At 38.3% G+C, this 26,598-nt stretch overlaps 1 protein-coding gene across 8 annotated transcripts; it reads right to left on the reverse strand.

The window, feature by feature from the left end:
* On the reverse strand, positions 1-26,556 carry TRAK2 (trafficking kinesin protein 2). Of its 8 annotated transcripts, none has more exons than XM_015634201.3 (18): positions 26,385-26,556; positions 20,452-20,576; positions 20,261-20,322; positions 19,049-19,276; positions 15,060-15,113; positions 14,286-14,356; positions 13,487-13,603; positions 12,130-12,339; positions 10,361-10,439; positions 8,580-8,710; positions 8,304-8,378; positions 7,553-7,690; positions 6,722-6,801; positions 5,850-6,053; positions 5,415-5,713; positions 4,802-5,080; positions 4,480-4,579; positions 1-3,945 (listed from the first exon to the last, which is right to left on the reverse strand). In XM_015634201.3, the coding sequence occupies exons 3-18, from the start codon at positions 20,295-20,297 to the stop codon at positions 3,267-3,269; spliced, it is 2,781 nt and encodes a 926-aa protein (XP_015489687.1). In that variant the 5' UTR covers positions 20,298-20,322; positions 20,452-20,576; positions 26,385-26,556; the 3' UTR covers positions 1-3,266. The 8 variants fall into 8 exon arrangements, with proteins under 8 accessions (XP_015489687.1, XP_015489684.1, XP_015489686.1 ...); XM_015634198.3 differs by having other exon boundaries at positions 20,261-20,348; XM_015634200.3 differs by having other exon boundaries at positions 20,261-20,369.
* Between the last annotated feature and the right edge of the window lie 42 nt (positions 26,557-26,598).

Consider the following 26,598-nt stretch of genomic DNA (forward strand, 5'->3'; position numbering starts at 1 on the left):
TACTGAAAAATGGCATGTTATACATGTTTATTATCAAATTTACATTCCACTATGAAACAACAGTAAGTGCAAAAAGCAGATGGAAAAAATACCATGAAAATCCCAGACTCTTCAAACATTGTGTGTAATTCCCTCATGTAACAGCCAAATGAAGCCCAAATGCAATTACTCCCCTTCTCCGTTGCTATTCCACTGCAGTAGATGTTTAATTTTGATCACAGGTAATTTGAGCATGCAGGTATCACCGAGTTTATCAAAAACTAACAGTGAAACTAGAAAGCTTTAAGTCTGTGCTTTAAGACAATCGGAATAAGTAAGTACAAGAATTCCCTTCTGTCTCTTGTAACTTGCACAAGCACAGGTAAGTTCTTTCTAGTATCCGTGTTTGACTCAAACCTGCAAGATAACAGAACCCTGCCAAAATGGAATTCTCCATTCCTTCTAGCTCTATCTCTACTCAAAGAAAAGATCTGGTGCAGGATGTCAGCCATGCAAGTTTGTCACCTCTCACCTCTCTTACGAGAGACAACAAAAGCCAAATCGTGCCTAGAATCACGGTAACTTCTAAAATGTTCTCAGAAACATGTTATAAAAAAAAAGGTTTATCTTCTTGGCACAAAATGGTGAACTTGGAAGTACCAATTTTCCCTTTTACTGCAAGCCAGTCATGTATATCTAAACTGTGCACAACCATCCAAAGGCATGAATGCATGACAGAATTTGAACAATACTGCACCACAGCATCAACCAACTGGATAAACACACAAACACCATGGTATAGAGGTTCTTCCATTTTCTTTTTGCCTTATGTTAAGTATCTGATGATACACCTCAGCTACAGAACAAACTGACCTCTCAACACCCACAGCACTGTTTGAACTGAGCCAGTTTATATTGCTGGGCTATGGAATAGGGAAGCATCTCCCAAGAGAAACATTAATTTATATGCTTGTAGGTTAGTTTTACCTGAACCATGGTCTGTCAAAGGAATTCTGCCTTAGCTGATTTGCTACTCTGCTGATCCAACAGCTGGAGTTAGGAAGCCAGTTAGAAACACAGTGTAATACCTTCAAAAATTTATCTCTAACTCAGGTATTCCTACAGTAAACACATAAAATGGATGGACTTTTGACATGCTCCGCACTTCTCTGTTGGTACCAAACTGTCAAGCTTTTGCTAACTCCTTTCCCTGGAGGTTACAGATACACAGGAGACATACCCATCTCAGGCCACTGGAGACCAACACTGCACTCCCTCCTTTCACTCTTACCGTAGGTAGCTAGGCAAGACACCATGCACAGCTAAGTACATACAGACATAAATACTTACATGAAAAAATTAAATATTTTTCATTTAAAAAACAAAATTAACCCGTATATAGTCTTTTAAATAAAATTCACCTTTTGTAACTGTAAGATTTTGCTTAGAGAGCAAAAGGCAACTCCAGGAGTTCCTGAATATTTCTGTGCGCTGCTGACAGACAAGCTTCTGCTAAGAATCCCTGTGCAAGTTTGAAGTGGTTACACCTTATCCTTTTACAAAAAAAAAAAATAAAATAAAAAAAAAAATAAACAGTCATCACAAGATCTATAGAACTGTAAAATCAGAAAGGCCACATTACAAATTTCCCATAAACAAGAAGCTTTCTTTTCCTGCCCTACTTCACTCACCCCTGCAGCAACGAGAGTGCTGATTATGGAGGATGTGCCTTACTGTCTTATGGCAAATGCAAATTGGTGTAATTGCACTGATGTTTCACACCACACCCCCAGACAGCTGCCAGCTATACCCCACTTACATGGTACCAGGCAAGGGAAACTTAACTGTTAAATCTAATTATATGGAAACAAATAATTTTATAATGTTGATAGGTACAGTGTTTACATAAAGACTAAGAAGCTGTTTCTATTCAGGTCACTAGCAACAACAACGTTTTCTTAAGTTGCACAAAACATCTGTTGTAGATTGTTCACTTGTGATTAGACCCTTGGACAGGAAGGAACCAAAAAAGCAGCATGGGCAGTAATATTTTGATGATTAACACTCAGAAACCGGATTTCTAAATTGAAGTTCTTTTCTGAGTTGGAAAGTCTGCCTCAGATATGTTCAGAACCACCCTCCCTCACTGATCACTGGATTTCAATATTAATTAAAATGCTACAAAGAACACCAGCTTTTTTCTTCCTGTTTCTATATAGAGACTGGAAAATTTTGCTCTTAATGAAATCTTTTAAACAAAATCCTGCATAAAATGAGAAATTAATGAATGAAAGGCATAAAGTTCAATAGAGAACTCTCAAATATACAGGATGTGTACTTGGCAAGACAAGAGACAGTTTTCTGAATTTCCAACACTTTCCTTGAAGTAAATGCCCTCCATTTAAGTCTTTAAAAAGGAACTCTGAATCAAGCACCTAGGGTTTATTTCCGTTTGCAATGCTGAAATGTGCCTGAGATATTTGTGTGTATGTGTGTGCACAAAACTATCCTCATTTAAACAGATGCACACTACACTTCAGAAAGATTTCTTAGCTTGACATTTTCACCCCAATACACACTTTCCTGCTGATTAATTCTTATTCATTGCACATTTCTCTGTGTGCTTTGTTCTCAAGCTCAGGAAAGAAATTAACATCTGTTAATACCTCACTAACATAATTGCACTGTCAAAATATAAATCCTGTGTTTGTAAACTGAAGTATTACTTTCTTACACAGACCTAAAGGTTCTTTCCCCCACTTCTCAAAGTGAGGAGGAGTTCAAAAGAGCACAGTTTCTGAAATGAAAAATAAAAGAATAAAACAAAAATAAATCCAAGTTTTCACATTTGTTTGCTGCAGAGAGGAACTTGGGATGATAATGCTGGTCAGACTGACATTTTTTATATTATATTTAAATGATGTAGCCTGACTGCAAACAACTAGTAAATACTAGGGGTATATGGTGGAAAAAAAGAAAATGCCTACACATAAAGGTTAAAGGGTTAAAACCCTTTAATGTCTAGAATAGTCTTCACTTCTGACTAAGACAAGATACTGAAGGGGGACTTGAAATAAAGCTTTGGTTTTACCTATCTCCCACAAAAACCTTCTTCCTCAAACCCAAGCAATGTTCCTTTGCTCCTTGATCCCAACACTTCTCTCTCCCACATTTTAACATGCACGTACCTTCTCCAACTCTTCCATAACACACCTAACAATGCCTGTACTGGATGTTCATCCCTCAAATTATTTACTGTGCTCTAAGTCAAACACCTTTCAGGCCCGTTAGTCTTCCTTTAGTATATCCATTTTTGATGACTGTGTGCAAACAGGAGCTCCCAGTGCTCCAATCATGGCTGGAAGACTCTGGTTTCTTCTCAGTCCTGCCATTAAGTTGCTACCTGCATTTAAAAACCCAGCTGAGTCATGCCTCTGCAAGCCAACCTCTGGCCCCTGGCTCTTGCCATGGTCCTGTGTTTCTGGGGGCTTGATCACCCTGGCAATGCCCAGCCTCTTCAGTCTGTCCACGAGGTTCATTTTCTGCTGGCCTACGTCTGGGACGTTACGGGAGGGCTTTAGGCCATACATTTCCTGCAAGAACGTTTCTGCTGGTCGAGAAGCCAGGAAATTCTCTGAGTGATGCACTCGAGGCTCAAACAGCGGAGGGGAAGGACAAGGTGAACGTGAAGGAGAATTTGGTGGAGTAGAAGGAATGGGAAGAGTTCGAGGGGGTTGTAGCAAAGGCAGTTTTTCTAACATGGGGCTGTCATAAACCTTGGCAGAGATGCCTCGTTCTTGCAAAAGTTTAGCCAGGCTGCTTGTGCTGCTGAAAGTAGTAGTTGAGTCTCTTCTGTTGGTGAGAAATTCTCCAATGCTGAGTCTGTAAGGAACAGCTGGAGTGCTCACTACTGGGTTTCCAGTACTGCTGCCAGTATTTCCCAGTGAAAACGGAGCACTCATGGAGCTGAAAGAAAATAAAAATTAAACAGAGACTATACACACATTAGACATTTTTATACCTGCTCTTCATTTGCTTTTTAGTATACAGAAGACTCACGAAAAACCTTAACTATTGCTATTCGCTGTGACAGCTTCAGTACTTGGGAATATTGTTCTGCAAAGTACCAATGAATTTACCTTTCTGTGATCACCTGTACTCTATTAGATAGAATAGTAACATAGTTGTCTAGTTAGTTTAAAAAACAATATAACAGAATCAGAAAGCAAATTATCATGGAATCTTTTTTTCCACAATAACTATATGATACAAGGCATCTGCTACTCAAGGGTTAAAATTTACTCCAAGTTACCTTAACCTGTTTTGACTCTTACTCTAGAGAATTCTGTTTCCCTTTGTAATTAAACTATTTTTATTAGTAACATCCTACATCTTGCCTAACTGCCTTAGTATTTTTTAAAACTGGTCCATGTACCAAAAGCCAGGAAGCAACTGTTTAATCCTATGTAGCAACATTTAGGATGTAAGCAGTTCTCATACCTGGGAGTAACTTGAGTGACATCAGATGGGTGAAGGATCCTACAGGTAGTGAAGGTAAATGTGGAATTTGTTGAAGATAGACACTTCCCTGGATTTGACGCTGCAATGTGAAGAATTTACATTCATTAAGGGTAAAAATACAGACATACAAGAATGAATCGAAGTTTAAGACTATGTTATTACCCCTGCTAATTTTTTTTGAGTCCTTTTTTTGGAAGTACAGAAACAGCAAAGACAGCACTACCACACAGTCAAACACTTTCCATAGAGAAAAGGACACTACTAAATAGAATCAGGAAGAAACACTAGCCATGCTTCTTACCAGTGAGTGGTACTGCTGCTGAAGTAATAGGTGGCAGGAAAATCCCTGCCACTGGCTTTGCCAGTGCACATTTCTTTTCCTCTGGGAAGGACTGTTGTGCTTGAAATGTTATACCTCCTTCATCCTCTTCCTCATCATCTTCCTCCAGGTCAGAGATGTGGTGCACAGTATCATCAGACAGAGGGGTAAAGCCTTTAGTAACAACACCTGGCCTTGGGTCAAGAATGGTGCCTAGGTTGGGTCGAGCAAGCTGCTGCCAATGAAAAAGGGTCTGAGATCCTGGTGTGACAAAAGAGAAGAGATTCAGAGAGCCATTACCTACTACTGTACCAAGTTACAAGAATGCTTTATGAAAACAAGTGCAGCTGGCTGGTGCCCACACTGTGATCCACACATCCAGTGGATGGCAATCCCAAGAAGCAGCCTAACACTTAGCACCCTCTAGGAAAGCCAAATAGGAAATGATGCTGATGGGCTCGCTGGCATGGAGCCTACCAAATAAATACTACTGCTTCCTGCTACTGCACATCATACCTAGCTATACACACCATGATTTAGCTGGCAAATATAAAATCCTTTTCTGCTAATGAGAGAAGGAATATCATCCTCTTACCTTCAATGGGTTTGACAATTTGCAACTTCTCTGGTAGGAGAACACGGAGATTACTAGAGCTGGCAGAGAGATCTGTGAATTCTGAGTTTGTACTTGGGGAAAAAGAGCTTCCTGTTGGTGTACTGCAGCCACTAGCCTCTTCTTTCTGCTCAGACAGCAAATGCATTTTTCGGTCCCACTCCTCCTCAAAGAATTGCTTCTCACTCAGGTAGTTCTGACGACGCAGGGAAAGCCTGTGCAGAGCTGTGACTAGGTCATTGTCTCCAGGGGTTCCGGGCTGGCCAGGACTGTGAGTGTCTCTGTGAGAAACATCAAAAAATAATAGATATTAAGCCCATTAAATTAACTATTTCTCTATTGCACAGCAGAAATCCAGTCTGGGTTTAGTTTTGAAACAGTTCTTTTCAGAAGAAGGTAACAGGCTGTGATTCCTACTTCAAATTCTTCTCAGAGCTGCTCCCTGGGACCATCCGTGCGTGGCTCTCCAAGTGATGCACACCAGACTGGAAGGGCTTTGCTGTCATAACAGCATTCGAGCGATTTGATCCAGGGATTGGCAACGGGGCAGGAAAGGAAGAGGAGCGGCTACGGATAATATTAGCAATCTTGACAGTGTCAAACACTCGTTTCTGTTGATCCCTGCAGAAAAGACAAGCAAACAAACATGGTTTTCAGAAGCAAAAAAGATGTAATGAAGAAAAATCTCTGAAAAACAAACTTTGAAAATTCTGCACAGACCTCACTAAAGAGATGTTCAGAAAAACATGATTGCCTAAACACTCATATCTTCAGGAGATCTACTCTATTAAGTATCAGAATTACCACTTCTTTACCTGAAGACCTGAACCTCTACTGATAACTGTTTTAGACTATTCAGAAGTATATATTTTATTTACATAATTTGTATATGCTTTCAGAAACACAGTTTATTATTTCTTGCTCAGAATTATGAGATCCACGAACAGTTCTTCATGGCTTTAAAAACTGTTATATATCTTTCAGCTACAACATCATTTGTCTGGCAATTTTTCTATAAGTATTAGCCCTGTGCATCAGAGAATCTGGATCAAAAAATCTCGCAAATTAAAGAATGAAATAACATCCTTTTAGCAACTCACAGTTTCTTCATAGAATCAAATGGTTCCAAAATTGAAAAGATTATCAAATATTACAAACCTTTTTTTTATTTACAATGAAAACATAGAGGGAATATATGCATTTATGGAGTTACAGAAATCAGTTACACCTTAATTAATACAAGTCTATGGATAAATATTAAAATAGCACATAGAGATCTGGAAACATACTTTTGCTTGGAGAGAACAGATTCATCACCCTGACTCAATTCCTTCCGCATTGTCCCTTCAATTTCTGCTGCAAGGGAATCCTAGAGAAAAATGGAAACCATAAGAGTTCACAAATTTGGTTCAAGTCCTCCTTCTGACAATTTTAGCAGAAAATACCTATAAAAATTACTTTTAACAATCTGCATTTGTTTGCCTAGTATCAGTATGCTTTGGACAAACCCTTCTGCCTCTGAAGGAAGGGCATGTGGGACAGTTTTCCACCATAACTACACCCATGTGTGACCAGGATGGGTTCAGTTTTCATTAGCAACACCTGCTTTTCCTTTGTGTTTCTTTATGTACTCTGTATGTTGGTTGCTTTAGTTAAGCTACAGTTTTAAGAGCACTTCTTACAAGTGTACACAAGTGATTCCATACACACAGAGCAACCAAGCGAAACCTGAAGAATTCCCAGATATTTTGAGTATGTGAGATGCTGTGTTTCTTAAAGAAACACTGTTGAGTTATAAAATTCACACCAACATCAAACAAGACACTAGCACACCTGAGCGTAAGGTATAGGTCATGCCAATTCCCTTATTAAACAGAAATGGCATATAAAAAGGAAAAATAATTGCAGTGTCACAATATGTCAAGTGAACAGTTAATTTCCTAAATTTCTCAAAAGTGTACACATTGAGGAATTGAAAAACCAACACATCAGCTCCTTTGCCTACTACAAAGTAGTTCTGGCTGCAGCTCCTGCAAAGGCTCCTGTTGAGTTGCTAGAGCTGCTCACTGCCTCAGCTGTGTGTGCCAGCTGGTGTGTGCCATGCTAGAGGTGCTGGTTACCACAGGAAATGCTCCACGGGACTGCAGGTGGCAGAGACAAGCGACAGAGCTGGCTCTGCTGCGCAGCAACTTCACTTCTTCCTGGGACTCGTGCAACATCCCCAGACACTCTGCATTCCGATCTTGCAACTCATGGAGCTGGAAGAGAAGAGAGGCCATCCTCACGTGATCTCTTCAGCGAGAAGACAGACTGAAACTGAATGAACTCCTACAGTAACCTAGAATGGCAGATTCTAGGTAAGATTCTTCCAGCTGCAGGGCACATGCCCTCAACTGGAATGGACAACAGCACAGCACCCGTAGTGGTTTTAGTGACAAAGCACAAAGATTCAAAAGAGGAAAAAGTATGATGAAATTCAAAGGAAAATACATAAAAAATGCAAATACACCAACTACTGATGCAAAAGAAGCAAAAAAACGAGAACTGCCTTAAAATCTTATGAACCACAGTACTATTGATATAATCAGTAATAGTCACACTAAAGCACTCATTTTCTCATAGCTAAGAATAGTAAGACTTCCCTGTTTGAAACACACTTCCTGACTTTTGTTCTCCTGTGAACTACAAAAATATTTGTGTAGGCTTAAATAAAATAATTATTCTTTTCCTCCAATCATATGACTTAATACACTGAAAGATTAAAATTCTACATAATTAAAAAGCAGTAGTTCCCACTCTCTCTGTTTTCCTTCTCCTGTATTCTATCCCAAACACTTCTCTAAATGTATGTTATATGGAAGTCTTAAGTACCTCTGCTGTCAGTTGTCTCTGAGCATCTTTGGAGGCTTGTAAGTGAAGTTTCAGCTCCTCCTTCTCAATCACATTCTGAAAGCACAAAAAGGGTGCTCATCATTTTCTCAGCCGATTTCCCCAAGAGACTGATCCTCTGCCAGACCTTCCTGGAACCGCCACTCTCTTGGAATGCAACCCCGTGGCCAAGTCAATTTTTGCCTGCTGTAAGCACTGGCATGCACAAGCTGCACAGACACCTGTGTGCACACAGACACTTTACCAGCATTCCCTTACTTCTTTGAGTTTATGCTGAAGATCAACAATCTGGGACAAAAGGGATGAGATCTCTTCCTGGTAGCGAATCACCTCCTCACTCTTCTCTGACAACTCCTCTGTTATTCTGGAAATCTGAGCATTTGTTTGCCCTATGAAACACAAAAGGAACTTAGTCGAGACCTTCTCCCACAAAAAAAAAAAGCCCCAAACGAAAACTAAATCCTAGAAAGGATGAGTGAAAGTCAACAGCAATCTGCAAAACTACCAATACTCTTAGGAAATCAATTCATAATACATAAAAGTAGGTGTGTTAGAATATCCATAAGGAAAAGACTAACAGTGGGGAGGAGGAGGAAAAAGAGTTCATTTCAAATGCAGGTCTAACATATTAAGAAATAAGCATGCAGAATCTAAAATACACATGACCAGTATGTGAAATGACCACAATAAAACAATTTCAAATGACATAATGACTCATGATCAAGGCCAGACATGGAATATGCTGGAAAAGTCTGGTTCTGAATTAATCTTTTTATTAACTGCCACTGTAAGCAAAGGCATTTTGTCAAACCTTGTGAACTGTAACATACACTCTCGATCTCGGTCACTATCTATTCCCCAAAAATCCACTGAACACAGTTCCCTGATTTTTTTTTTCTTTTCTTTTAACAAGCACTTCACAAAGTGAGATGACAAAGCAACTCCAAGAGCTAAAATAATTTTATGCAGTTAGCCTTGTTTGTACACTTGCCCCGAAAGCATTGCCCAGTCACAAGAAAGTCTGATCAATCTTGCATAAAGGTCACACTACAACTTCAGTGCTTGTTGTACCTCACACATTTACTGCAGAACAAGGCCCTGCTTATGGGCCTATGGGCATTTAAGCTCATTCAGATACCTTTTTCCTGAAAATGCAAATTTTAAAGCTGTAGGCAACACAGCTTTAGAAGATTATTTCTGTGAGTCTAAGTTACCTAGCATGCCTACTCATGCTAGGTAATTGCATAAAAAGGTGAACTCACAGACATTCTCACTGAAGGAAAATAGCATATTTGAACTAACTCCTATTTGCAAAAGATGCATATTTTCTCAGTGGATCAGTGTAAATTAACCAACTAAGTATTAATTAATAGTATTTTATGTCCATCTGTAACAAGAAAAATTAAGCAGCAACCCAGTCTTCTTTATGGTGATTGTATAGAAAAAAGAGAATCTTAAATATAATTTAAGGTTATTATGCACAAAGGAAGTAATACACATCAAATGACTACAGATAAAAAAAGGTATTGTTCTTTATTTTTTCAGAATACTTAGCATGCATTTATATAAGAGTAGCTGCAATTCTTGCAAATAAGCATTCCCCAAAACAAATACAAACAACTGCTCTAAACAAATCAAGCCACTTGCTAATTTAAATTCTTTGGTTCATAACATATTTTAAAACTAATGTGTTCATAGTTTTAAGAGTCTGTACACTGACCCATTTCAGTGTCAAGTGTGCTGAATATACAAGAAGAATATTTTGTTGATTTTCTAGTGACTGTAGGCTTCAGTTTAAGAACATTACCTTTTGTGTTCAATTCCCCCTTCTAAACATGACACACACAGCTGAATTTTAATACCAGAGTGAGACTTGGTGAAATACAGAAACAACCTTGCTCTTGGGCAAAGGGCAAGACTTCAATGACTGGCATAAATTACTGAAGCTCATTTTTGGATTCAGGGTTAGCTAAGAAAGTTTAGGCACTAGGTATTTCACCTACCATCCTGCCATTGCAAAATACAGCCTGGATACTCACTGAGTTCTTTGACACAGTCATTGACAAGCTGCTGTTCCTTCTCTTCGTATGTGATGGTTTCTGACTTCAGATGGCAAGCCTTAGAGAAAATTATTCATTTATCAGTAACAATTTCAGTTTATCTATAACGTTATAAATTTTTACTTCTAAAATTCTTGCAACTGAAGAGTCTCCCCACTCTATTCAAAAATTCTATGCAACTGTGTTTTCCACCATAACCTGCTTGCCAAAATTTTACAGGTGTTTTGAGTAAAAGACAGACTGCAGAACAAAGCCTGATCTCTTGGCTCTAATAAAAAGGCAAAAAGATTTAATTTGGTAGGGAAAGTGAACTAAGACAGAAATCAGAAATAAGCAATTTAATTTGCTTCAAAAAACTTAAGTTAAAAATCTTGAAAACTGACTGATGTTAGCCAACTCTCTTATGGCACTGAAAAGCTCTTGGTAGAACAGCTTTCCTCCATATTCCCAACTTGTCAATTTAGTCTAAAGTTTCTGGGCCAGAGACTGAGTATCACATCATTTGTAAACAACATGAAGCACTCTAGATTCCTACTTCTCTTTTGATTGTGAGGATGGTAATGTTACATTTAGCACAGACAGCCTTCTACACTCAGGACTGTTTGCCAGTAAGGGACTCACACTGTAAAACTCAGCAAATGGTTTTAAAGAGTATCCCAGCAAACAGTACATTTACACAAGTGCAGGCAAATACACTTCTTTACATAGTGCTGTCACATGGAAGGAAATAAAAAAAGCAAATAAAGGCTCATTGTAATTGAGGCTATTTCAAGTCACTGAAGGTTATGTTGTATCACAGAATGATTAAGCCCTTGTTGGTCTGTAAACTTGTGCAGTCATATACAGGCTTATGAGCAAAGTAAAGGCAATCTGATCTTCTCTTTCTTATCCTACAGCACTACTAATGTATCCAGTTGGTCTTAGGGAGTTTTAGGAAGAATGTGCATCTCAGGCTGAGTATTTTGGACACAAAACAAGGGCAGAAGTGTATTTTGTTGATATTAAATAGTCTGGTACTGGTGTAACAAGCTTATATTGGGAAAGACTCACATAAAAAAAGTCAAAACACCACACACAAAATAAACAACATCCCCTTTCCTTAGAGGCAACAGAAAGTACCCAGTTTTAAACAATGTCCTATTTTACAAGTTCCACTCTTCACTACCAAAAAAAGACACTGCATCTGTAGATTCCAATTCTTGGAACCTTTACTGTTGGTTCCATTTTATAGTCATTTTCTGTCTGGCCTTTTAGCTCTGTCCTTCTAATGGCACATCTAGTATTAATGGCCTGTATTCAAGTTTTACACACATGAGAGACCAGTTAAAATAGAGAAACTCATCACATAGTCACAACTAAGTGTCTCTTTAAAATAATTCAAGTGGAAGCTTATTAACCCTTAAATATCTTCTGACCAAAACAATGGCAACAGAATGGAATTCCCCAAATACTCCTGCTCATTGCAGTCAGATTTATATCAAAACAAACTCCATGAGCTTGAGGGCCTGATGTGTCCAAGTACTTTTGCTGGGTGCTTACGTATGTTCCCATGCATTTTCATGTATCACAACTGCACTGAGAACAGACTGCTAGAGAACTCTGGGGAGAATGAGGAATGAAGGAAACAGAAGGGTGTGGGCATGGAGGAAACATGCACAAAATAGCCATGTGCTTCAAGAAAAACCCTGGCACTGGATTGTGAAGACTCATTTCACACCCAGCACATACAGCACACCAGCCGGATGTACCTTGGATCGCAGAGCCAGGTTCTCCTCCTCCAGCTCTCGGAGTTTGTCCTGCAGGACATCCAGCTGCAGTGGATCGTGGGAGACACTGAAAGACTCGTTGAAACGCAGAGGTGTGGAACAGCTGGAATCTGTCTCGCTCTCCTCAGAAGCGATGGAAACAATACGCAGCAGGTCATCCTTCTTTGACAGCTCGTGCTGCAGCTGGTTAACCTAGAGCAAGTGAAGATCACCACCACATGAAACACACTATACATATACAATATCATACTGTATTATTTATGCAGCCCCTAGAACACCACTGCTCCTGAATAGCTCTGTTTATTTCACAGGAAGTTTGCAAAGTCCTAATTTTACTACTGCAAGGGAGACTGAAAATTCAAGACACCACAAAAATGAACACCAGAACCTACTTTTAAAATAGTTTAGTGCAAAATCATTTTCCAGCTGCCTTGATGCATTATTTCATTTTAACATGCTAGCTATCGTTTTGATTATGACCATTACCCTGAATTGCTGTTTCTGGAGTGAAGGATTGAGAGACAACTATTTACATGAACAGAGTGGTACCCTCCAGTCTGCACATTAAATGATCTGTAGGACAATTAAAAAAAAAAAAAAAAGACAGATCTCATTTAGATAAAATCTATTTTGCCTATCCACATTTTTAGATGAGTACCTAAGTTTATGCTGTCCTGCAGCTGATTATGAGTACATCCTTATTACCAGCATACTGTTTTATACAAGCAGCTGAAGCCATTTCTCTGTAGCCTACACTACATCTGTTGACCACACGGTTATTTGTTAACTATTTAATTCTTCTTATAAGAAAGAAAAACAAAGAAAAGGTTAGATTAAGAATCTGTGCTTAAAGGAAGAGATGGAGTGAAGATTGGAATTCACTTTTCATTACATTTTATTTATTCATTTGTTTACTCTTAGTGTAAGCACCCCATTAACCAGCTCATTTTCTGTTTCCTCACTTACGAAGTTGTTATATAGTAGCTCATGTTAGATACCAATCTCTTATTTTAACTTATACTAGTCCATTTTTCGTTTAACGGTGGGAAATGAGACTGATGATCTGATGTACCCTAATGATATCTAACATTTTCATAATTTCTCAGTAATTACAATATGTTGTCTTCTTATTTAATTCCTGGACTGCAAAAAGTGATCAAAGAATGATTAGGAGAATGACATCTAAGCACACTTCTGTAGTCAGAGAGCACCAATACCCCTTTCACTACAAAATGATATATTTCTATTAATCCTGTTACCACCATCATAAATGGAAAAAAAGAAAAATGCAAAAAAGACCTAAAACAAGGAAAAAAAATAAAGAAAAGTGACCACTTACTCTGTCTAGAGTCTGTCCTAACTGCTCTTCCAGTGCTTCATTCTGTTCCATCAACAGATGGTTTCGCTTAAGGAGGGCTTGACCAATTCGTGCTGCCAGTTCCAGGTCCCGATCTTTCTGCTCACAAAATGAGAAAAAAATGTTTCTTTTGGTCATGTAAGGTTTAAATTCAGAGTAGTTTTAGATTCTCCTAGATATTGCTCAATGCATCACCACTCTGAGATCCCCATTCACACTCAAATGGATCAACACTAGAAAAATAGTGTTTGAATATAGAATAATAATAGAAAATTATTAATGCTTCATCACTTGGATCCAGAACACATCCACAAGTGTGGTTTTTGATACAGCATATTCTCTTTCATAGCCATTTGCAGTAATAGGAGGGGAAAGCACGAAACCTGGGGATATTTCTGGGTTTTGTGCTGAGTACAAAGACTATGTGGGCCCTGTTGAATCACACACACACAAAAATCACATTTACTTAGGCCTGTGGCCTTCCCAGTGACACTTTCTCCAGAACAGACTACTCAGCTTAAACAGTGGTGAAAGGGTAGAAGCAGAAGAGAAACAGGAAATCAGAAGAAAGCTGTTTCTTACTTTATACTCACTGGCTTCATGGGTGCCTGCCCATAATTTCATTACATTTTGTTTCTGAGATGGTGCAAGCAAATGGGCAGCTTCTCATTACCCATGTGTTTGATAAGCAGCTCTTGAAGATAACTTCATGGTCAGCAGCTGAATAAAGCTCTCCCTCAAACACATTCCCTCAATTGTATTAACATAGAGACAAGCATACCTCAGCTAACAGACGTTTGACCATGTCAGCTTGACTGTAGTCTTTCTGCTCCACATTATCTGTGCCAAGAACTGAAGAGAGACAAACATGCTTATTTCATTGACAGAAAGACAAGAAGATTGTGAGAAGTGGGAGAGCTGAACTCAGAGGATGTTATTTATATACAAATACAATACTTGGTTGATGTAGCTAGCAGAGGCTATGAAAATGCATCTTCAGCTTCAGTAATGTCAAACAATACTTATTTGGGAGACTGATAAATGAGGTATTACATTTACAAAATGAAAAAAAAACTCCTAAGAGCAATTAGCAATTGAATCCTCCAGCCTGCTGGGGAGAGGAGGAAGAATATATTGGAGCATATCCAAATATAGTTGAACACATACTTTAGCCCTGAAGCAAAATTCCCACTAGGCTGTGTGACAGCTATATGCAGGAAGTATGGAGACTCCTGAGACTAGTCATGGAAATGCATTTATTAAGGGCTTGACCATCTTGGAAATAACTAAGAAATAAAATAATGTATTTCTGCATTTTAGATGTAGCAGTAAATGCTATCTTAGTAATCAAATTACTCCAATGTTTCAAGAGTTTACAAAACTATTAAAAAAACTGAGAAAGAGTAGGATTGGACAAACAGGACTAAGTGAGGAATGCGTGAAAAATTTGTGATGCCTCTGAACAAAACACAGTGCTAAAACTGCAAAGCATTGGTTTGCTCTAGTTCATGTCCCAATCAAAAGAAGATGGCAGTAACAAAGGCTTCTTAATTACCTTGTGCAAATTTGTGAGATCCATCCAAGGAGGAGGAAGGAAGTTCAATAAGAGCTAGAGTGACAGATAATGAAAGATATAGAGGGGAAAAAGAGAACAAAGAGGAGAAAGAATTAAAATGTAAGGAAACAGATGGTTTTCTGACATGCATCTACCACAATCAAAAAATAAATGCATGTGCAAACATAGTTTTTGCACTATTAACACCTTCTTAGACCTTTTAGGAAACCATTTAAACATAATTTCCTTCAGAAGCAGAATTATACATCTCTCTATCAGGTGATAAATGTTTGTGCTAAGCTCAACAGCAATTTGCTATTTTTGCTTTATGATGTCAGGATCACTAAAGTGAAGAAGCAGCAATATAAATTTAAAAATTACAGAAGCATCTGCTAAAGCTGAAGGTTTAAATTAACCTGTTTTGAAACGAATTCCATCTCCACTAAACTGCAAAATGGGATTATTGTGGGTTTGATCTCAAGATTTCCTTCACTCTTTACCTTGTTTAAATCTCATTCTTAATCTGAATACATAATGGTATAGATTATCAGTTTGTCCTGATGGGACACTTGTGGCTGGGTTCTTTTTTCCCCTTGGACTGAGATTGATGAGAGAGAGGCAGTTTTCTCTTGTTCAGGCTTGGTTGTTTATTCTCCTCTTATCTATATTACATGTATACAAGGCACAAGGAGCTACATGCACTAAGATAGAAATGTGCAAAATGGCTAATAAAGAACTTCTTCAACACCTTTTATATGTCTATTTATCCAATTAACAAATGCCAAGTAAATTATTTTTCTTAGTGACCCAATGACCCAACACCTGTGTGCTGCACTGCAGCACTTTTTATCCAATCACTTAATACTACCCAAAAACTTAGAAGAGGAAGATGAAGAAGGAAGAAGAAGGAAATGAGACAACGCCCTAATTCCTCCATCTTGCCTCTTATTTTCTAAACTAGCTTAAACTTTAACTTTTTCACCCAGTGACTTAAGAAAACTCTCTAACTTACACACACTCTTAGTTCTTCTATTTAACTTTAACAGTTGTTTCCATGGTGTTATATGAAATTCAGTGCTTTCCTGGATGTCAGAGCCAGGTATCAGAGATAAGGACACACACTGTGCTGCTGACTCCAACATCAGTTCTTTTCTTTGTTTGTTTTGTTGAGAAATACAGACTTAGTTATGAGATACTAAAGTGCACACTAACTTCATCTACATATGTTACATAAGCTGTCTATACCCTTTACATACATTATGCCCACAATTAACCTTTTAAAGCATTACACTACAGCTATGCTAAGATCAAAACCAAGTTGCAGTTTAGTAACAAAAGAATCATTTTTGTAATCTTGAAAGATAGAAGAACAGGAAGAACAACACAGATGGAAAAGTTTTACTGTTAGTCTAAAAGCTTAAAAGAAAAATATATCAAAGTAACAAACCAAATGCTTTTCATCATCAAGTAGATCAGTAGGCACAAAAACCCAACACATGCTGTTTAAGTATGCAGGAACTTTGAACTTATAGCACTGTCACTTACTAATTGTACTTCTAAGCACAGAAAAAATAAAAACTCTCCACTAAATTCAAAGTACCTATCTATCAGTAGCACAAAGTGCACTTGGAGGACAATTTTACTGTACTAATTGGTTGCTGATACTGGCTGCTGAAAGGGGACTCCAAACTCATCCAGCTTATTAGTGTTTGGAAAATTCACTGCACTTACATAACTAAGTTACAGCCATTACAGGCAGAATATTATAGCCAGTTCTCCTGTGCTAACTATTCTTGGCAGAATAATGATTTCAAGTGACAAGTTTCTATCCAGTCCCTTTAATAAAAATTTACACTAATTCCGTAAGAAGTTACTCAGGTAGGTAAGTTCCTAAAATCAAGAGCAAATATCTTTACTCTGATAACTAAAATCACAGAACCAACAGCTTTGAAACTTAGCTTGAAGTAAATTTTGGTGTTTTCTCTCAGTTCAGGATCAAAACTACACACAATTTATTAGAATTCTGTCTTGAGAACACAAGCATGTGCAATACTCACCTTGCCAAGTGAAAGTTGCAAGCAACTCTTCATTTTGGTTAAAATTCTTGTTATGTTGTGCCATGACCCTTTATTCACACATACCAAGTGGTTCCAAATAATTCAGGATTTCTTATGCTAGCACAGTCGAAGCCAAAAATATTCTTCCACCTCACTGAAAACACTGCCAAGTGTGAACCCAACTGGTTATGGGAGAGACCTTCTTATAGGCAGCAGCAGCCATAAAAAGAGGAGGAGCTGAAGTGCAATAACTGCTGTGTTGTTCTGTGACTTTTTTCTCAACTAAAAATTCACTCAAACCATCTATTTAGCATTCTCTCTTGAAAAAATTTATAAAAATATTTCCATACATATACAGGGGGAGGAAGACACACAGTTAAAACTACATGTCATGCTTCATGTCACATTTATTCCCAATTTCAGGCAACAAAGAAAGATTAAAATTTTACCTAACAAGCTATTCAACAATAATTATAACTAAAATTTGATTTATATCTGTATTTGTCTGGGACCTTCCTGGTATGCCCCTGTAGGTTACTAGTCTCAAAAAAGCTACTATGATTTCAAGTGTAACCAATGTCTGGGCAATTTCTAGAAGAAACATAAACCATATTTATCTTTTATCAGCAGTTACAAAAGTGTCCTTAATTGATACAAGAATTAGTTTTGTATGTTATGCTTAACAGCTACATTTTAATTCAATTTCAGTCACTGTTCCAAGAAAACATTTATAGCTTAAAAAACTCCTACAAGCAGTTTACTGTTTTCACAGGACACTTTATTTGAAAAGAACTTCCCTCTGGGAGAAATAGGAAGACAGCCCTTTCTGCAGTACCTTGACAGCCAAATAATACACAACAGGCTTCATGAAAACTTTGTTGATAAAACCCCTCCCTCTCCCTGCAGGCTGAAAATGCAAGCTCACACTGACCAAAGGTCCTTTGGAGCCCTGTGTTTTGTCACACGGGTGAGGTGCTGAGCAGAAAGCTTCAGCAGAGCTGTGTTTCATGTCAAGCTCCATCCAGCACAGATAGACTCTGATCCCACCTCTTTATGATTAACACTTGGAGGCAAGTACACACCCCACCAACTGCACAACTGCTTCCAGTGAACTACAAAAACATTCACTCCACTATAAAATCATTTATGCTTGCAATATTATTATCAGAAACAGACTGAGCAATAAACATTAAGCGGCTTTCCAATTACTTTCCACAGTTAAAAGAGTTCAAAGCCTGCAAGGTCAACTCATAACAAGATCACTCTAAATTGTTGAGTACTGCATTCTTGGGAGGTAATGTTTTAGTCTTCTTGACTCCTTTGCTATGCCCTTGGGAAGTTTAAACTACAAAGAAAAATGACAAAAAAAAAAACCCAAACCCTTCAGAGGTGGCATGTACAAGGAAGAGGTAATCATTACAGATTGTATATAAATAACAAGTTCACTCTTCTATGTGGTTTGTTCCAATTCACGGAGGAAACAGGACCTCCCCACTTCTTTGAAGAGATTACAATGCATTCTCCTCACATGAAATCACTTAGAAACTACCAGCAAGTAAGTGTCCAGTTCATTCAGCAACTTTCTATACATTTTCTTTTCAACAAATTAAAGGTTTCTTCATGTGATTGAAGCTGTCCATTTTTTTCTTTACCATTTGATAAGTTTAGGAATAAGTTACTTAGTATTTTTAGAACTGGGAGGCAGTGATCAGCATTGATCTAGTACCCACCTATCTGCCATTCATTCCTTTTCTATCTCCAGAAGAAACCACTGACAGCACTTCACAAGCATTGCTGACACCAAACATCAGGGGAATATCACCAAATCAACCACAGCACCATTAATATTCCTGAAAAACAGAGCTGCTGCGCACTCATATTTCGTGTATTACATCTCTTCTAGCACAATGCTTTGTTTCTAGATAATTGTACCTTCAATAGTTGGGGACATAAGTACCGACTCACTCATGTAATGGAAGGAGTCCTCCTCATGAGCTGGAGAAGCGATCTCTGGCAGCCGGCCATGGCAAGTTGTGGGCTGAATCCAGTCTGGATTTTCATACAGGTACAGAGAGTCCACTCGTAACTTGTAATCTGGCAACTGTTCCTCCAGCATGCTCACCAGCTCCACCTCAGGAAGGTCCTCATTGGAGCAGCCATCTGAAAGAGTAAATGCCAGTAACAGTGTATCGTTAAATATATGTAAAATTTAATAGTGTTGCTACACTACTATACATTTTGTGTACTAAAAAATACTTCTTAAATCTTTGGTGGATTTGGAAATAATTTTTCTGTACCAGGCAAAATACCAGAATACTTACTGAATCAATACTTGATTTATACTGCAGTACTTTTAAGTCCCTCACTCCCAGCTGACCTCAGAACTTAATGAAAAGATGGTATACTGTGTCCCTCCAACTTCCTGAATATAATGTATGTAACGAGTTTCAATTTCTAGATTTTCCTCTTCATTGAGATAAAACACAAACCTACATTTTACCAGCTATTGATTTCCTAAAGTGTCATTGACTTTTCACAGTTGTTACACTTCCCTTTTCTGAAGGAAATTCACATTTTTCTTGTTCTTCTGTTTTATGCATTGGTTTGATAAGGAACATAGATGTAAACAATCTAAAAGTAAGTAAAATCAACTGAATACTGATTTGAAATCAGGGAACAAGTATAAAATTACATTATCATCCTTATGCAATCACACTCTGAGAAATAAGATACTGTAACCCCTGCAATCAAAGTTTAGGTCTTTCTGTGTTGCAGGGTGTTGTGTGTGTCCCATAATATCTTCACAATTATTGCAAAAAAAAACCCATTAAGACGAAATTGATAAAATATCAATGGTATGCAATGATTATCTTTGCAAGATTTCCACTCAAGATGAATACTGTCTGCAGTATCTTTCAATGGAAAAACCACTGATGTTGACTATTAACAGTGAGAATTTTACAAACAGTACTTTACAGTGCACACTGACTTTACCAGTGAGTCAAATGGACCCACTGTTGTTGTTCCTCTGCAATATCACATAAGCAAAGTACAAAGATTGTGAAACATAAGGTTGTCTTCAGTTTGGTGCTTTATGACAAGTTAGACACATTCAAGATTTGTAATAGTAATTCTTCAACTTACCAGGGATGCTCTCCAAGCCCCTGGGATCAAAACTCATGAGTCCTTCCTTCACAGTTCACTTCCTTGGAAAGAGCATTCTGTAATCAAACTGTGCACCATTCCTTTATTGCTTTGGTAAAAAAAGAGGGCTTTGGTTTTAGAGACAGAGTAAGTGAGAGCCATCAAGACTCACAAATCTGGCATCAACTCACTTCTGTAGGCTGGTTCATATTCCAGATCTACTGCCATCTTAGGACATACTTATTTCATCTGGGCTACTACTGATCAGTAGAAGTATTCCATATAAGCTTCAACAGCTTCTCAGCTCACCCATCACCTAAAAATAAAACAAAGAGAATGCCAAAGTTTAACAGATTTCACCCTTTCAAGGGAGACAGGTAAATTGGTGTGACTTTGTCTCTTTTAGTCTGAATTTCCCCTCTGTACTATAATTAATTATTTTTTAAAAAAAAAAAAAAAAAAAGGCAAACAAGCATTTTATTTGCAGTTTACACAGTACATGTAAAAGGTAACATTAAAAACATGTTTTCTCCCTGCAGATATCTCACCTTAAACATGGACTCACTTGGTCAAATATCTCTTTGTCTGTACTATTCATCTTCTTTCATACAATATTTAGTGTATTCAGGTCATTCACTGAAATGAAGGTATTTCCTTTTTATGCTAACAGACAGCAGCTCCAACTAAACAGAGGTCTTCTTCAGGCCATTACATTTATTTAAAGTGATGGGTTCTAAAGGCAAGATTTTAAAAAACCATCACCCTTAACATTTCTATTGTTAAACAGTTTAGTTTTTATACAACTGTTCGCTTGAGTCACTTTTCCTTTTGGAGTCTGTTAACTAAAAATTGCACCTATCAGAAATTTGCTTTGTAGATCATGATAAAATTTGTGTTTTCTCTTCAGCAGGGACTCATGTAAACCAGAGAATGAAACTACTGTGACTAATTCAGATAAGCTATCAGAAGAGTTTAATAAAGTAAAAATATGCTTTTCCTTCATCAAGACTGATTAATCACCTTTCAAATAAAACAGTAGTTCTAGAAAGATATAAAAGTGAAAGCAAGTGTCATTTTCCCTCCTCTGGCATTCAGTTAACATAAAATTCTCTTAAAATCTAACATTAACTCAACAGTTTCCCCAAGATCTCAAATCATCAAGCACAACAATCAGAGGTTTGTTTTGCTGTCTGTAGCAACCTCTCATTTGACAAGATTAAAATGGACAGTGCAGGAGCTTTTTAAAGCAAGCCTGGAGCCTGCCAGTTCATCTGCTTGTAGACTTTGGCATGAGATCAGAAAAGAACTTTCTTCCATTACGGTCAGCTCATTCTTGTGAGCAGTATCTTCTTGTTTTGTCATTGATTTCTTTATGTATGTACTCTGCTTATCAGTTTTAATTCTTATGCATTTAAACACCTAATAAAAAAGAAAAACTTGAGATTTCAGAAACATTTTCTATATGAATGTATAGATTATTCTAGCACTTTTTAGAAGTTTGTTGCTTTTTTTTTTCCTAAAGGCTATTTTATAAATGGATTGCTGAAAAGCATGAACTATACATACTTCTGTCTCTAAAACAACTTAATACAGCAAAATAAAAGACATTTAAGAAGACTGCTGTAGATCCACACATGCAAATGACTATTTTGTATTAAGAACAGTCACTATATAGCTAGACGAAGTTCAACAGCATAGGACAGTTTCTTCACAACTCTAACTCAGTCTTTTACCTCTGAGTTTTAAAAATGTAAAAATAAATGCTGCGTCTTCTCAAGATTGGTTTTAATCTCTCCTCTAAGCGCAAAGCAGAAGCAGTATTTGTTGCAGGTCAATCTCAGTTCAGCCAAAGAGAAGAGAAAAAAAAAAAAAGGTGATTTGGCTAAACGTTTTCTAGAGCACCAGGCCAACACCAAGCTATTGAATTGAAAGGGCAAACTCATTTGTAAAATCTTTGAGAAGTTTACTAGATAAGCAAACACCATAAAAGTTAATGCTTGCATTTCCAGTGCCTCTTTTATCTTTAGTTTCCTCTACTTTGGGGCAACTTCTGTAGAAATTCAAGCACTGGGCAGTTCCACCCTGAAAGTGACTCCATGAGACTTCTACACTGCAGCTATAAAGCTATTACCTAACTGTATATTCCTCCTGCAAGTCACAACCATAATTAAATGCATTTAAATAAAACCCATAAAATTTACAATGTGGCTTTAAAATATATGACCATGCTATAAAAAGATGGACTAGAAATAAAAATCTTGCAGAAAGACATGTCCAAAAGGGAAGCCAGAAAACTTTCTCAGGTATTGGTTTTAATCTTTATTTATAAAGATTATTTCCACTGTCAATTTACTATATTCATTCTACACCAATCTACATCCTATTAGTTTTGTCCCCCTACTCCCTCATAGGCCAATTTCCCATTGGCGTTCGTGTCTTTTACTAATAGGTTAACTGAAAATTAAAAAAACAAGGGAAATTCAAATATTGGGGAACAACCCATATGCAGGGGTGGTGCTTCTCAGAAGGCATCCTTCAAGGAAGGGTCATGAGAGATGGAAATATCAGACAACATTTTATATACACAATACATACATACCTATCTCAATCTCAGTATTTCTGTACTCTCTAGATTAAATTATACTCCCCAATGTGTGTCTCACATTTCAGCTATCATTTGGCCAAACAGTGAGCCAAAACCTGGGGTACATATACACATATATACACAGGGGGTACATATACACTTCTTGTAGAAGTGGGAACTATTCCTACACCTTCTGTATCTGCCCTAGGGAATCCAAATTGCACTAAAGAGACTTCATAAATTTTTCCTTCAGTGAGTCAGAACACCCTAGTGAAGATTAACTTGAAAAAGCAATACTGTCTAAAGCCTTAGAGAAAGATAAAATAGTTATGAAGCATTAAAAATTGTTTTTGCCTTTCTAAGTAACACTTTAAGCAATTTCAGATGGATGAAGAAAGAGTTGGGGCACCTCAAGATAGGATGTAATTCTGAAGACATTCTACCACTAGAGAACTCCAATTCAAATCTGAATTATGAGAAAGATGAGGGAGTTGCTTTGCAACTGGAAACTACAGACAACTGTACATGTGATTTCTCTGGGCACAAAAAAGTTAAAAATGCATGCAAAATATTGGCATCTATATTAACAATATCAAACTTCAACAAAAATAAACTGTTATTCCTGTTATTTTGCATTTGTTGAGAGCAAACATACTTGGAAAGACTAAACTAGGTCTGCTCCTCTGTACAATTCCAGGATGCAAGACATTAGGCCACAAGTAACACAAACAAAATTTTGACAACAAAGAAGATTCTAACTTGATTAAGAGAGAAGACAACACCCATTTTCCAAAAGCAAGCCAAGTAAATGAGTGCATTATTCTCAGATGCCAAGTTTTACTGCCATGTAAGTATGCAATTAAAAAAAATTGTATCAAGTCATTAACACAGTACTTTTTCCACTGCTAAAACTGGAATGCTGTCAAGCCAGCTAATAGCAATCAACATATTCTGCATTTCAAGGTTAATGAAACAGTTCTATTCTTATAGCAAACATGACCACACTGAATTGCTGCCAAAACATTCCTAGGACTAGTGCTCAAAAGCAGAGGCCAAATTCAACACCATCCAGTAGAAGATGAAGGACAAAGGATTATCAACTGAAAAACAAATCTATGTGAACACAAACTTTGCCTATCATAATTAACATTTGTTGCATGCCTAACACCTTGTTATTTTCAGCCAATACTATCCCCACAGAAATCTATTTAGTGCTTGTGTTTCTCTCATGTAAAGGAAAAAATTAAAAAGAGTATGCCAACACAATCCTAAAAACAACCATAATAATCATAAACAACCCTGCAACAAACTTTCAATCACATAAAAATGGTATAAGAAACTGTAAGAAAACAAACAAAATACCCCTCCCCCCCATCTTCTGGATTGTTTTGCTTTTGGAATGGGGGTAAGGCTTCAGTGGGGAAGTTGGAGAACACCTCCTGGAGAATGATGAATCACATGGGGATCATGAAGCTGGCCACAACATTCCCTCATCCTATTTCATCTGCAGTTCTGCCTAACCAGGTTCCCTTATTCTCCTTGTCTGTCATTTGTATTAGCTCATATTCTCCAAAGTGGCAACACTAGTAACTAAGTACATCTATATATGCTTTATGTACATGTATACATGCATTCTGTTGAATACCACAGCTTTATAGTTAAGATTAAACATTTGGAGGTTGTCTCTATCATCCTTAGTACAATGTAAAAACAGCAAATGCCTAATTGAAGCCTCCCTTTGTCTGAAACTATGAGTGTTACCTACATTAAAGACACACACTATGTTTTATTAATTCCCAATTAATTCTATTAATTCCTTTTCTGTAAATGTACAAGCAAAACATTACTGTCTGTATGCATATTTTCTCTCAAATTTTCTCTTTTCAGAAGAAATTATGTATATACGCAGTAATGTAATGATCTCAAAGGAATCAAGAATTATCATGGATTGTCTATATGTTAGTTAGGGTATAAAATACAATAAAGGCTCTTGTGACATTCTGCTAATGCCTCATTCTGCTAAGTTCTCTGCTAATATTTCATTATAAAGGTTGTAATCAGCTTCTTTTAAAACTCAAGCTTGTTTTCTATAAAGTATACTTGAAGGGAACATGAATAACATGTAACTGAAGTCACTAACACTTTCAATGGATGCATGGCTGATCATCCCAAAAAAGTAGTTTCAATTCCTTGACACAGACCCCAGCCAATGCTCAGCATTTTAAGCTATAATTCAGTATTAGAAATAATCAAACTGATCTATACAGCTCAGTCACCAGAATATCACTAGCAATCAAACCAGAAAAAAAGATGTCTTCTTTTTTGTAGCCATCTCTGTGAAAATGCTCTGTTTGTGTTTTCTTGGAAGACTAATCAACAAATCACAATTGTTATTCCTGAAAGACAGTGCTTCAACTGCACAATATTAATTCCAAAAGCCCACTAATAGAGGCAAACCACCATCAGGAAAGTCTGTGGTTTCCCAATGCTCTTCAAACTACATCTTCAGATACTCATAACAGAAATTCAATAAACAGATACAGCTCTAATAATCACACTGCCATTACAGAGTGGAAAAATTGCAGGTATTGGAAAATAATTTTTTTTCAATTTAGCTTCAGTGTCAGAACTGTAATTAAAAAGAAGTTCTGCCTATTTTTACTAAGAACTACATCTTTTGAACGAAAACAAGTATCTGAAAACAAACCTACCATCGACTGTCACTTTCTAATGTTGCTTTATTAGTATATCAGACATCTGCATCAGACTGTCATAATCAGTCGAGAGTAACTGTGAAACATAACCAAGAAATAGGTACCTATGCAACAGCTGAAGACTGCATTAAAAATAAAAATACGAGCATGCCACTCCACTTACATTTCTCCACTAGCATGGTCGACAGAGTAAATGACATTTACTGACAGATATTTGTACTCCAGTTTAATCAGCTGATAAAAATGTAACAACGTGATTAAGAAGTTGCTAAAAGCCAGAATTTCCTTGCCTTCCTTACACAAGCAGGACAACAACTAAGATGTCACCAGCGAGGGCTGCCTCGTGTTGGCGGTGACAGAACCCTCCAGGGAGCCCGCTCGCTGACGGGCACCCCGGGCCGCTGAAGGTCACCCCGGGCACCGCCTGCGGGCACCGCCGCCCCGCAGCCCCCGCTTACACCGAACAGACGGAGCTCAACGCAGCGCTACGTTACATCAGAGCATCACCACCGCCGAAAGAGTCCTGTCAGCTGCCAACCCGGACAGGCGCCGAATTCCTTCTCCGCCCGGAACCGCGGGGCTAGCCCCGGACACCGCCTCACGCTCGGGCCCCAAGCTCCGAGCCCAAGCAGACGCAGGGAAGCCGCCGCACGCCCGGCGCGGCCCGCCGTGCCTTCCGGCCCGGGTGGTGCCGCGGCCCGGCGGGGAACGGCCCCAGGGGCGAGAGGAGGGAGGGTTAACCCCTGCAGGGGTGTGAGGCACGGAGCGCGCCGCTCGCCCGTGAGGCGGCAGAGCAGCCCCGGGCCGGCGCCGAGCTCTCGCTTACCCGCCCCACGCTGCGTTCCCTCCGGCACCGCTCCTTCCCGCCGCAGCCCCGCATGCAACACAGCGGCGACTGAGGAAGGGCCCCGATGGCTTCCGCTCGGTTCCCGCCCAGAACTACAGCCCCCGGCGGGCCCCCGCCAGTGACGAGCCCCACAATGCGCCGGGCCGCGTGGTACGAGCGGCCCCCGCCGCTGGGCTCGGCGGGGCCGGGAGCG

This window comes from Parus major, chromosome 7 (genome assembly GCF_001522545.3).
Source record: "Parus major isolate Abel chromosome 7, Parus_major1.1, whole genome shotgun sequence".
NCBI lineage: Eukaryota > Metazoa > Chordata > Aves > Passeriformes > Paridae > Parus > Parus major.